Source organism: Pantherophis guttatus, chromosome 6 (assembly GCF_059756535.1).
Source record: "Pantherophis guttatus breed Tessera chromosome 6, ASM5975653v1, whole genome shotgun sequence".
Lineage (NCBI taxonomy): Eukaryota > Metazoa > Chordata > Lepidosauria > Squamata > Colubridae > Pantherophis > Pantherophis guttatus.
This window is the reverse complement of record NC_142068.1, coordinates 51,262,462-51,277,028: the sequence shown is the minus strand read 5'-3', so window position 1 is coordinate 51,277,028 and position 14,567 is coordinate 51,262,462. Positions and strand designations below refer to the sequence as shown.

At 32.5% G+C, this 14,567-nt stretch overlaps 1 protein-coding gene across 4 annotated transcripts in view; it reads right to left on the bottom strand.

The window, feature by feature from the left end:
- Positions 1-14,567, bottom strand: part of MXI1 (MAX interactor 1, dimerization protein) — a 73,421-nt gene that overhangs the window by 39,180 nt on the left and 19,674 nt on the right. For all 4 annotated transcript variants that reach the window (XM_034440071.3, XM_034440070.3, XM_087872881.1 and 1 more), the window contains exon 3: positions 8,449-8,478. In XM_034440071.3, the coding sequence (XP_034295962.1) occupies positions 8,449-8,478 (30 nt within the window). The remainder of the gene's footprint in view (positions 1-8,448; positions 8,479-14,567) is intronic.

The window sequence follows — 14,567 nt, the reverse complement described above, 5'->3', positions numbered from 1 at the left end:
CTAGCTCTGTTTCCGAGTCCATCTCTATCAGTATATTATACAATCTTTTTATATGCATTGGGCTTTGATCTCTAATTTGTTTAATTAAATTTTCGTCACTTTGTATAACACCAGTTTTCTGGTCTTTTCTCCATCTGGCTTGTAACTGTACATATTGAAACCATGTTTGAATTATTTTCTCCTCTTTCAACACATTCACAGATTTTAATTTTAATATACCTCCCTCCATAATGAGAATATCTTTATACGTAATTACATCCTGTCTACATTCTATACTCGTATTCTCTATTGCGTGCCTGTGTGCTGTCCATATAGGTATTTTTTCATTTAACTTATATTGATATTTCTTCCAGACACGCAATAAAGCATTTCTCAGTATATGACTCTTAAATGCTCTGTCCACCCTTTTTTCATACACTAAATAAGCATGCCAACCATAGACCAGATCATACCCTTCAATATTCAATATCCTTCCATTTGTTAAATTAATCCAATCACTAATTGCTGATAAAACAGCTGCTTCATAGTACAATTTTAAATTTGGCATTTTCAGTCAACATTTTGAAGATGACATTTGAATGCAAAAACATGCACACTAATACATGTTTTAAGAGAATATACAAGTTTTAAGTAGATGCAAAGCAATTACAAGATTTATTTCAAACATCACATGCACAGATTCTCCATGGTTAATACGATGGTTACAGATGCACGTTATCTTGGGGGATTAGACCTCAATCTCCGCCCCCTTTTTAAAAAAAATTACAGCATTACAAACTATTTCATAATGACATGTTAAACTTTTAGTCCTCTGCACTCTGTTTTCCAAATGTTCTCTGGAAGGTTGAAACAGATGAGGGGCAGAGAACAAGAACTGAGAAGAAAATCTAATCATGGGACATTTACTTTATCCAAAATAATTATTTTCTCAATCTAGATGTATCTCTCTCACAATCTGAGAGTTTAGGCAGAAAAATAAGTTGACTGAAACACAGATATTTAACTGAAGACAACTTAAAACCTGATCTCTCAGAAAAAAAACATCAATTATTTAAATAATGGATGATAATATGTTCTAAACACAAAGAGGGAGACACAGTAAATTCTGGAGACCGAACTTTTTAACAATACTTTTTAAAAAACACAGTGTTGAATAAAAGCTATACTAATTCAAGAAATAAATTACCTTGTTATTTGTGTGCATTTGTCTGTATCACATCACCATCACAATCTGATTAATATTCTATCTTTCTATAAGCACATCAATCCTATATCCTTAAATATTTTTATTCAATTTCCTTAAAAATGACTTTCAAACCTCATTAGGAAAACTTAATTTTTAGGTATGGAAACTATCATATTTAGTTTGATTCAAATAAATAGAGGGGTTTTTTTGTGATGAAATCATAAAAAAGGAACCGAGGTAGAAGATTATTCAAATTATCTGATCATGAATGAATGGTAGATAGTGAATGAACAGTACAACAGCAATTAAAAAGGCATTGAGAAAATTTTCTTGAAAGCAATAAACTTATGTCCCAAATAAAATTTATGCTTTTAAGCCAAAGAAGACTTAGTAGAATGTGAAAGGGTTGTGGCACAGCACAGAAGATTAAAAGAGCCATGTCATTTTGTTATTCAATCTTTGGTAAAATGCTAATATTAATGAACAATGCTACAGTAAATAATCAATTTCAAAAATCTCTACTTCCATGATTTTGGAAACTTTACTTCCATGATTTTGGTCATTGACTGAATAATACCTGTATGAAAACAATTCATGTATTATGTAATTAAAGATGTCTCAATTAACTGGATAGCATTTTTTTAAAAAAAAACTGTTGACAACTTTTTCTGACACAAATACCATTTTCCCCTCTAACATAGGAGAATTTATGTCAGTCTAAATAGTACCTTAAACATATACTAGAAAACCTCAGCCAATTTCAAAACATGTTTCCAAAACTAGTTTGTTTCTATTAATCACAGATGATTTATCACAGAACAGGATTCAAATATAATGCTAAATTAATAAGGCTCTGCAAAACATTAAAAAGAGATGTTCTTCAGGTATGTAGACAATTGGGAACAGTCTTCTAAAGCAGTCACATAAATCTTGAAAAAAAATGCCACTCACTTTAATTATTCAAAGAGAACTGCTTTCAGGGTTATGGCTGTGCTAGAGAAATATAAGTGGTTATTTCTATAGTCTGTTCCAGCCATGTTAAACTATATTTAGTATTATGTCAACTACTACCAATGCTTTATCCAATAATGACCATACCAACACATACACGTTATTTGAACAAATGAAGAATATTTTTTTTCTCTAGTACTGCTCTTCATAGAGACACGCATTTATGAAGATTTGGTTTATGAATATTTAGTTAGTGAAGTTCAGTATAATAATTTGGCTTGGTATTCTTTAAATCTTCTCACAGCAACATGAACTTCCCCCCCACTGAATCACTATAATATACTGTATAATGGCTGAAGGCCTACAAGGATGTAAATAAAGCAAATTTAGCAACTTTTTACCATAAAATAATGTTTTTGAAATAATGCCCTTTATAGTTAGTGATATTCTTAGAATAAGTTGCAGCAGCATGAAAAATGATTTCCATGTATTCCTATTATACTTCAAGGATATTCCTTTCAGACCCATTGCTGGGAAACTGCACACTTTTATACATATCTTGCTCATGGGCTTTTCAGAGGCTAGTCATCGTTAAAATGCTCAAAACAGGACATTGGTACTATTCCATCAAGGCTGTTCATAATCAAAATGTAAAGGTTTTCTGGTCAAGGCTTTAAGGACAGCCTTGATCATATAGGTTTTAAAAGATCAATATTAACAATAGCATCTTGTTTTCAAAGATGAAATTCTTTACAAGAAGAATGGCTATTATTATTTTTTTCCTACATATTATAGGAATACCCTGTTTCCCTGAAAATAAAACCCTTATATTTTTTTTGAACCCTGAAATAAGTGCTTGGCCTTATTGCCGTGCACACAAAAGCCCGATTGGGCTTATTATCAGGGGATGTCTTATTTTGGGGGAAACAGGGTATTATTTTTCATGACAAGCTATGAGCTGATTCTGTGGGTATCAAAATCATCTTGGGAGTCATGAGGAGCTATTCTAATAATTCAGTTTAAAAAATTATTCAGAAGACAAGGAATAAGTACACAATGCATGAAATGTAAATAGTGAGTATGCAGATGTCTTTAAATTCAATCTACAATTTAAATTTTCCAGACATGCAAAATATAACTTTCTCCTTAAGCATCAAGGATGATATAAGTTCAGTTTCAGTTTATTAAACTGAGTATATATACACTTAAATTTGTCCCTCCCATGAGGTAGCTTTCTAAAGAGGGATTAGCATGTGAATAGAAAAACTAGAAGTGAAAAGAACAACAAAGGAAAAACCTATGTCATTAGTAAGAGCAGCTAACTAACAGAAGGAGTTGAGAAAATCTCCTCAATAGGAAACAGACAAGACTGGACAATTACAAAGAGCAAGCAACAGGGATACAAACGTACACATTGAGTTTGTAAGACAGAAAATAGCTGCAAACTTTGGTTAAAGTCAAGCACAATTACTGTTTTCCTTAATTTAATAAGACAACCGTGTGGTTAAGCAAATGATGAAATCAGAAGGCATTGGTAAACAGATTTTGATCACATGAAAAAGGGCTACAGGGAATTTCTCATGTTTTTAAATTGTAATAATTTTATTTGTGAAATATTAATGGTTTACTTACACTATGTATACCCCTTCAATGTGTTTTTAATATAAGAATCTGATATAAAAATTAAGATTTTTATTCAGCCAAGGTATAATAAATTGGCATATATATATATATATATATGTTAATTAGCACTATGCTATATTTGCATAGGGGGGAGAAAAGCCACACTTGGAAGGAAAAGTACACAGACACTGAAGGTTTGACCATGGGGGGGAGAAAAGGTACAGTGAGTTTCTCAAAATAAACACAGAACAGAAATGAATTGTCAGGGTTGTACACTGCAATAAAGAATTAAGAAAGCTAAGGCATAATTCAGAAGAAGGCTCAGCTCTGGAGATAGTCTTACAGATTACAAATCTAAAAAAGACTGAATCTGAGCTCCTTATTTTATAAAGGCTACATCCTTTCGATCTAAAAGAATTAAAATATAATTCAAATATCATATCAGACAAGGAACTACTTACAGATAAGGGGAGGAGCAGATTGAATCAGATACCTAATACTCTAATAGACAATTTGAACATTACATACTATGTCAATAATGGAGATAACAATGAGCCTCTTATAAAAAATGTTATTTCTACTTCTATTTCCCACCCACCCATTAAAAAAATCCCAAATAAACAATTGTCTGAAAAATGCCATTAGGTGCGATTTTTCCCCCCACAGTTAAGTTTGGATATAGTGGCAGACATAAAGATATTACAGCTGGAAAGCAATGAAAACCTGATGAAGGAATCCTTTTGTTTTCCCAAAGGTCCAGAGGTAGATTCCTCCAAAATATACATATAGTCCTCAACTTAAGACTACAATTGAGCCCAAAGGTTTGGTTGCTAAGTGAGACATTTAAGTGAATTTTGCCCCATTTTATTACCTTTCTTGCCACAGTTATTGTGAATCACCTCAGTTGTTAAATTAGTAACACAATTGCTAAGTGAATCTGGCTTCCCTTTTGGCTTTGTTTGTCAGAAGTTTGCAAAAGATGGTCACATGACCCCAAGACATGGCAATCATCATAAATATGAATATGAATAAATATGAATTTTAATCATGTGACCCTCAGAATGCAGCAATGGTCATAAGTGTGAAAAACTCATAAATCACTTTTTTCAGTGCTGTTGTAACTGAATGGTCACTAAATGAATGTAAATATATACCAATAGATTCTCAAAAAACGATGTTAATGTTTTGGCTTGTAAGCTGAGTATCTATAAAAAGTTACTTTCAGAAATGGATGGAGAATGGGCCCAGAAAAAAAGGAAAAACCTTGCCACCTCCCTCTTAATACAGCACTGCTTATATGCCTCATTCCATTGAAACAAGTGTCAGAGGAACGATGCACAAGTGCTAACTCTTTGCCTGTTTCTGTAACATCCTACTGGATCCTCTAAAATATTTAATATATAATAATAAGGCTTTTTTAAAAGTAGCAAAATTCTTTTAACCATCTTCCATCAGATTCAACTCCCAGAATTTCCAGCCAAGGAACTGATCTTGCTCTATCACATATATAGACTGGTGAAAATTCTTGGAGTTATTCTTGAGAAAATTCTTGAGAAAATATGCAGTAAACTATGCTCTAAGTTTAAGCTTTAATAAATTGACCACTTTTGCCAATACTCTTACAATCCAAATGGGCAGAACGCAGCAAATGGGTTGATATCATTTTGAAAGCTTTGGGTAAATCGAGCATGAAGAAGCAGAGACTCAACCAAAATAAAATGTGAGAAGATGGAAGATCGTTCTGAATTTTAGAATGGACATTTGAACTCAATTTTGACCAGTTGCAATCAATAATAAATTATTAGGCAGCTGAAATTCCAAATCAGAGTTCTCTGAAAAAAGGTACAAATTTCCATAAGAAACTTCAGAAAGAAGGGAAAGGGGACAGAACAAAAACATTACTTATCACTAATAAGCTATTCATTAGAAAACGACTTAAGGGATTGGAAAGATCTAGGAAGAGTTATCCCTATTTACATGGTTGCAAAGAGAAATGGAGCCACACCAAAGAAAAACATTCCAACTGTTCTTGCTCCACCACATATACATGCTAATTGACTCATCAACCTACACCATAATATTATGTGACTGATTTTGAAGCTAATTAGGAACCCAGCATTATAATTTACTCAGCAAACTATTAAACCTTAGTATGATGTATAGTATCACTTATAGTTATAGTATATAACTATAGTTATATAGTATATAACTAAACACTATATAGTTATATAGTATATAACTAAAGTTATAGTATAACTTATAGTATAACTTAGTATAACCAATCAGTCTGAGTTTACCAGTGAGCTAAACCATAATATGGGTGATTTAGATTGGACTTGGTAAATCATATTTATGAAAGAGGTAAATAATCTAACACTCCAAGGCTATAGGCTGTCCTTAAAAAATTAGCATGGTTCCTAGAAACCAAGTGTTGATATCAAATTCTAAACTTTGATATGAAAAAAAGTAAATAATTATAAAATTGACTTGGGAGTAATAGTATTATTTAATTTGATTACACTTTTTGTCCTGGTGTGCCGAAAACATTTTGCAGAGGGCCTTGGTGCTATATTCAAAAACACTATCAGAGCAGAAAAATATATATATATAACCTTCATTTTGATTATTTAACATTATGAAAGCAGACCAGTTTGCTTTGTTCAACAGTTCAATAGTTACAACAAACCATATCTTAGAAGTGTTCAAATCAGCTACTGATTGAGGGACATGGGGGAAGTGTAGCCAAAACCAAACCTAATGCTCCTCTAAAAAAAAGATCTTAAATGTTTTTCCCATCTCTAGTTAAAACACAGAATGGTAACATGCTAATCTTTATAGCTGTGCTAGTATGACAGCTGCACAAATATTAAGGCCTTCATTATACTACAAATCTTGCACTCCACATAGTCTGTTTCTGACACTTCCCTTTTTTCACCCATGCTGTGTTTTACAATGTAATACCTTCCCCATGATAGGAATTATACTGCACTCTACCTACAATTTAGCTTATGGTAATGTTGGTAGATGAATAAGGCGAAGTCCAACACGTCAAAAGGGCACTAGGTTGGAGAAGGCCATCTTAGATCATTTGCTAAAGATCATTTTGCTAATATTACCTACTCATATATTCCTAATATCTATTATGAATACCTTATAGCACTTAAATTTCAAAAAAGTCTTGTTTAAATTTCCTGAGTTTCTTCACATGATATCAGTGTGCAAATATGGAAGTATTCACTCAAATCTTTCTTGTGATTTTTTTTAACTTACTGGTGATCATTAGCATCACTTTTACTCTCTATCCAAGACCCAACTTTTTGTCACCAGTAATTTATGACTGGTAATTTCCTTTCTCCATCTTTTCTCCCTAGCCCTACAGTACTTTGCCTTTTTTGCATTTCAAAACTACCTCAATTTTTCACAAAATTCCGTTTTCCCTGAAAATCACACTAGACTTAATTCCCTGTTTTCTCTCATTATTATACACACACTAAATTTAAAACAATAATAATCTTAAGGCTGAGTTAAAAGAACAACTCACCCAGCCCACAGAGCTGAAAAAAGGAAGTAAACATACACAGGAAATATACAAAGTACACTTTTTGTCAAACAGCAAATCAGTAACAAACCAAACAAAGCTAGAGCTACAAAACCCTGCAGGGATTCTGGCCTTTTGACTGAATGCAGGTATGTAACTTCTCCTATTCCAGTCTGGTTTTATCTGCCATGCTAAATCAAGGTAATCCTGCAGTCTTCTCTTCTAAATAAATTCCAAATAATCTGTTCTTCTATGAAACACATTTCCTTTTCCATAGAACCAGTAATGAGTCTGAGACTATTGATTCAACCAACCTATCTCCTCTCCAGTCTTGAAGATAACTACATAAATAGGATCCTGATACAATGATAGCATCCTGAAAGCAATGCTTTAACCTGATATGTGTGTGAACTAACTCCCTGCTCTCCCAATAGTATTTCCATTCTGTTGCAAAGGTGATGAGTCATAGGGTAGAATTAGTGAAGCAACAAAAATACAGGTGTTACGATAGTGTGGCTCAAGGATGTCTGTCCTAAAGCATGTTACCAGAAGACTGTTCCTCAAAACAAGGAACAGCAGGAAACGAGAGTCCATTGGTCAATGAAAGTTTTCTGTAATGGGGCAGATATTATGACAGGTCTGAGAGGGAGAATAGAATAGAATGCAATACAAAAACAAACATACAAGCTCTTTAGCTAATATGTACCAGTATTTGGAAATCTGATACCTTAGCAACCTTCTGTATGGACACTGACTCAATCAGATTTCAGCTTGCACAAGGAGAAACAGTATTTTCTCTGAATACAGATTAGCTGTAAAAATAGGTCACTTCTTTGCATTTTAAGGAGGACGGACACCAGTTCAACATTTTAAGATCTGTGTTTTAAACAATCACGTAGTAGTGTGATGTGGCATTTCAGGTTTCCAAAACTTATAAAACAATATTTTCCAATAACTGATTTGGAGATATTTGGGACAACAATTTTCATCTTTCTAGCCAGTTGCTATTTGTAGATGTTGATAATCATAGCTCAATCTATCTAGTAAACACTAAATTGAGTGTCTTAAAATTATCATAGGATGATTTAGATGTTTTAACAATTAAAATATTAATGAGGTTTGCAGTTCAGTTTGTTCATTAATGACTCACCTATTCTTTTCTAGTTCGTTGTGCGTAGACCTGAAAGATAAACCAAGAAAAAGAAATTATTAGGTATCTCTAGTCTACCTCATAAACCCATTTTCATTAACACCTTTCTTTATACTAGTGTCTTGCAGATATATTAGTAGATAATTCCCATCTTTCAAAGCAATTTGGAAAAGACCAAATTGAATGACAGCTGTCATAAATCTTGAGCAGCTTTTCTTTCCCAGTTATAAGATTCATATTCAAAAACATAGCCAACTATACTACTATGTAAGTAATTTAATATCTACAACTGTATATCTTACTGCAAAATTCTAAGCTTAACAATTTATCTTCAGCTCAATATCAATTTGCTTATTGCTTTAGTCACCATTATTCTCTAGTATGAAGCAGTCCTGTCGAAATCATTCTATAAATAAGATGCTGTTTATAGTGATTAAAATAATTAAACAAGAAAGAACAGAAATAAATGAGAAAGCCCCTCATTATCTAAGATCTTTCCTTACATTTAACTACTATATGTATTCATGTTAATAGGTCAATCATGAATTTTTTTAAAAAAAATTATGATTTTGTTTAAGCCAATTTACTAAACTTTGCAAGCAATCTGCAAGTTTCCAAATATGTTTGCAGAATTTATCTTTTTATAATAACATAGTATATAACAACTGAAGTACATAGACTTTGCCAAGCATCAATTATAAATTACTAGAATTAATTAAAAATATTTTACTGCTTTAAAAATGCTATAAAGTTAAATTGATCCCAGAATATCTATTTTGTTTTTTAAATTCAAAGCCTATAATTTTAAGATTTGACAGCATATTTTTATGGATTATCATCACATTTTCCTGAAGCTCAAATACTGCCTTCTATCATCAATTGAAAGAACCTTGAATGAAAACCATAACATTTAATTAATAAAGAATTCCAGGCTCAATAAGAATTTTCTGTCACTCAATAATTTCTAAAAATTGCAGTCACAAAAGTGATGAAGGAATGCTAACACAAGTAAAACAAAAACAAAAAGAAACTTCAAAAAAATAGTTAGAATTATTTTAATCTCAGCACAGAGCTAGATTGACAGTCAAATGTATCAGATACTCTAACAATGATGGAGAAATCTGGAAAGTGGTATTTAAATGGAATAACTAATATTCTGATTTTATTCTTTAAATACACATAACTACATGCATTACTAAGAGAATAAAACCAGATTTTAAACACAATTATCCATCCACCACAACAGCAAGCAGCAATTTAAAAATACAAGCAGAAGGGACAAGATATTATGTCACTGAGGACATAGCAAGGAGAAAAAGAGCATTTCTCTGTGTTGGGTTAGACTTATCAATCTCAAAAATATCTTTCCCAGTTTATTGGCCTGTCACAGTAACTTTCCTATTTAGTTCTAGTTCTGACTTGAAATTCTTGAGACCCATTAATTACCACAATATTACATATGTTATGTTTTGTGCTACGAAACAATGGTAACATTGTAAATTTAATAAAGCATAACCATTTATTGTATTCTTTATCATGCATGTGTATATTTTATGCATTTGGATTTTTACATGTTTTGAAGCAGTGACTTCTTTTAAATCTGATAAATTTAAATGAAATTATTTTGAATGATCCATCAAGTAATAGTATTTAAAGCCAAGAAAAACCTTCAGTGTTACCACATGTGCAGTGGAACCAATCCATATATAAATCACAACTGTGTATTAATAATTTTATTTACTCTTCATTCCTGCAGAAAACATCTCCCCTTTCTAGAGATTCCATTAAGGGCTACAACTCCTAGGCAAAGGATTGAATTCCTAGATTATAATCAAACCAGTCATCAAGGTTGGAGCTGAAAGAACAAAGTTTGGCCTACCACTGGGAACAAAATTAAAACAGCAGGCTCTCCTTTACTTCTCACATATGGGAGATTCTGTTACTTATCTTCCTTCCATCAAAACACCATAAATGAAGAGGGATGCCATCTTGTCATGAAGTTTGTTAATTTATACTGTGATTTAAAACAATACTAGCATAAAATAAAATAGTATGAACTTTCCACGTAGGAGGAGTGAAAAAGAAAAACTTCTGCAGCTGCTAAATATATCCTGTCAGACTACTACAAGGAACAATCCTTAAAATAGAAAACATTTTGAAATACATGTAGTGTTCTCCTTGGTAACTCAAGAGATAATCAGTGTTCTCTCCTCAGAAAATATGCTGTTTTTGTCTCTTGCATCTTTGTAATACATTTCTAACTAAAACTAAAATTAGAAGTCAACAATCTCACTAAGTTATCTGTTTAATAATCATCAGACTAGTCTCTTCTTTTTCTCAAGAAAGTACATCAACCATCTCTAATCTGATGATGGTCTAATCTTCTCATAATAGCTCATGTCAGTTGAAGATGATGGAAATCCAGCACCCACATGGGTGCTAGCTTGTAATATACAAGAAGACAATATTTCACTTGTAAACTGTATTATATTCCAAGCAGAAAAATCAGTGTTTCCATTTCATCAACCATGCCAAGCTTCAGTGTTGTCATTACAATTCCTTCCTGTTTTATTCCAAGTAGCTACAAATTCAAAAGCAAAGCTTCATTAAGTAAATTGTAAACCATCAACTTAAAATTAAGTAAGCCATCAGCACAAAGAGATCTTTCAAGTAAGCCAGTCCCTGAAAATAAGATTCCTAATCTTTGGGCGTAATACTAACATGCTTCATGTTAAAGATGGAATTCTAAAGAATATGGTGGAAGCATTGGACAGTACCCAAAAAAAAGCATATCTGAATCAACAGGAATTATCTGTAAGAAAATATAGTTTAGGTAAACTATTAACCTAAGGATTGCTCCATGAAATAAATAATAACAACATCTGAAGTTCTGCTATAGCCGAAGAGAAGAAAGAAATAAAACTCCATAAGAATTCCTATGTCCTCTCTCAAGTGTAGCCTTAAGCATTCTTTTTTTTTTAAAGTTCCCAATTACATATATAGTGCTGTGTCTTGGATCCCAAAATAGGACTTTTTGGCTAATGAAAAGACAGTTTTTGACTTAGCTGAAGAGTACAGTAGATCTAGTGAAATAAAAGATGTTCCTTTACCTGAAATCTGTATGTTGTTTATAATTTAAACTGAACCTTGCCATTGAATGGTAAATCTGTTATGCGGAGTCAATTTCCAACAAGTCCAATTAGTTATTCATCCGAGTTTCAGAATACTCCACTAATCTCTTTTGTTAAATATATATTTTTAATAATTCTAGAAATATCAGAGTTCCCACAAGCATACTAACACTTTGTCATTTTTGTGAATCATGATATTCAAAGTACTGAGAGTGTTACACTCATTCAACTATGCAATAAAAACTACTCTTCAATGGAGGGAAATATGTTTAGTTTTGCTTTGAAAATGCAGGGATTTTGCTTAATGGTGGGCAATATTCCTTCTGCCAAGGTTTGTCTTTCAAAAGTGGAAAGCAGCTTAATATTTTTGCATATCAGGTAGTTGACAGAAAAATATTTGTCAAAGGTATTAAAATTAAATTAACTTTTCCTCTCTTCCCATATTTAGCATTCAGAATGGTGAATAAAGTTTTATTCTTGGCACATATGGAGTAATTAATAATGTTACAGAAGAATTCTGTCCTACCACCGTACACATTACAGAGAAGCAGGAAGTTTGGAATTCTAAATCCTAAAGCATGATGAAGGTGTAATACCAGGTACAAATAAAATACAAAATAACATGTATAATATATCCCTATAGACTGACTGCATCATCAGTCAGTTGGTCCTAGAGTTATATTAGGATTTCTTGAATAGTTGTGCCAGCTTATCTATCTCTTTAACAACAAATTATTGAAATATTAAGCAACATTATGATTCTCAGCACAAGTAAGTCACTGTAAATAATACATATATTTAACCCAGTTTTCTTATTTAAATAAAATATGTTGTTTCTAGGGATGGAAAAATGACCTTTAGAAACACAGGTTCATGAATATCAAAGTTAAGCCCTACAGAAGCTCAGAAAGTAATGCTTGGTGAATAAGTAAATTGGTAAGTGGTTGTAAGTCATAGGGATCTTCTTAATTATCCTGAAATTCACTTAACTTTCCCAGATGATCGGGTAAAACCGATATTAAGCTAAAAATTAGAGTGGCAAAGAAAGTAGTTGGGGAGATTTGAATGCCTTTCTTTATTTTTTGAAATGTGCAAGAGGGTTACTGTTTTAGCCATTTACTTCCAAGCAGCTTCTCTATAAGAACCTCTTCAAATAAGGAAAAAGAACCTACAGGAGAAAGCTTTGGATAGAATAAGAATTCTATAAATTCCTCACCTTTAGTGGTTAAAAATCCTTCTACTGATATGTCAGGAACATATTTATATTCAAATGCACTTCCAAAAATTTCTAGTTTATCTCTATAGCACAATAGCTTAGAGGACTTAGATTTTTAAAGTACTCTTTCTGAGACCTTCTTGTCGGGAATAGAAGGCAAACCCAAGCTAAGATATTATTTATAAGACACTCCTAAAAAAAAGACAAAGAATACTTTCAAGTATCTCAACATTAAGCAAAGAATCAAATGCCAGATATGTTACACATCTGATCTAATGCTTGAAAGCAAACTTTGATCTTGTGTATTGTATCTCATTTTCATACTGATATAGAGTTACAATTCTGAATATGAGGATATTAAAATATTGCTAATAGATACACTTTGCCTGTGGTGACATTTTTAAAGCTTTGAGTAAAATATATGAAAAAGAGCATGGGAAAGAGGGATTGAAGGTCTAAGACATGTAAACATACTTAGGCTTTGACTTGTTGTATGTGAGCTATATGTACAAAATGGAAAGATTTGAATATGAGGGATGACAGTAACTAATTTAGAATTCAGTACATGGCTTCATACCCTGCCCAGTTGAGGCTTATATAAAAGCCTTCTGGGTTCAATAGTGCTCTGCTTGTCATACCTTATTTCTGGATTTTCCTTCAATATAACAAGGTTCCCTATTTCATTACAAATTAGGTTTCTTCAGCTTTAATGATCTGTTATAGTATATCTTTATATGATCTAGTATAGTATACTTTTTATATAGGAAAGGATATAGTACTTGGCTATGTCAGCACTACACAAGAAGATCCATCAATACTTTAGCAATTATAGATAGTTTCCATGGAAAAAGTACATAGAAAATGTCAACCAAGCCATCTTACTACTTCTGTCCTTGAAACCTAGCAATAGCAGCATTCGCATTCTAAGAGTCAGAAGCAGTCTAGTTGTGATAACAAAGGGTGGATACTGCAGTTGGTCTCACATGAGTACTCTGATAGGAATTATCAGGTTGCCTACAGATGTTCAAAAAAGCTATGCTATCTGCAATTATCCAACCTCCAATGGAGGCCATTACAACAGAATGCATCGCAACCTGTCTTTCTTGCTTATACCTGGCACTTATTTAAACAAGATATTTCTTCTTCAATTTTCTACTTTCCCAACAGAGCTGTAAGTTTGTTGAGACTGAAAACTACTCACCTAATTTGTAGATAAACAGTAACATGATGTTAGACGGGTTCCTTGTTTTCTATACCATGGGACTGCATCTGTTCTACCCACCCCCAAGGGTGGATTATACATCAAATTATCTTCTGCAAGTTAGCAACACTGAACTGTTTTCCAAAGCTCCCTGGATTAAAAGCAGTCACTAAACTCTCGGCATTGAAATAACAGGAAGGTCAACTAATTTTTACTGCCTAACCAAAATATTCATCCTGTTTGGTTATACAACAACCAGAATTTGAGCACTTAAAGCTAGTTTTCACTTGGATTAGAAAACAAGCAAAAGGAGCCAAAATATATCTGTAAAATATATACCATTCCTATTTTTTTGGCCAACAGAAAGAAAAATATACAGAAGTTAGTAGCTCAAGCAGCCTAGTTCTATGAAGAATATTGCCTATTACATGGTTCTCTGTGTCATAGGTATCTTGAATAAAAACTGAAATAGAAAAGGTAGTTTGAATTTGGCACATTTAGGGCTCAAAATGGAATTCTCCTAATACTTGTACACACCAGACATTATCCATATAGTTTGTGGGTTGCAAAC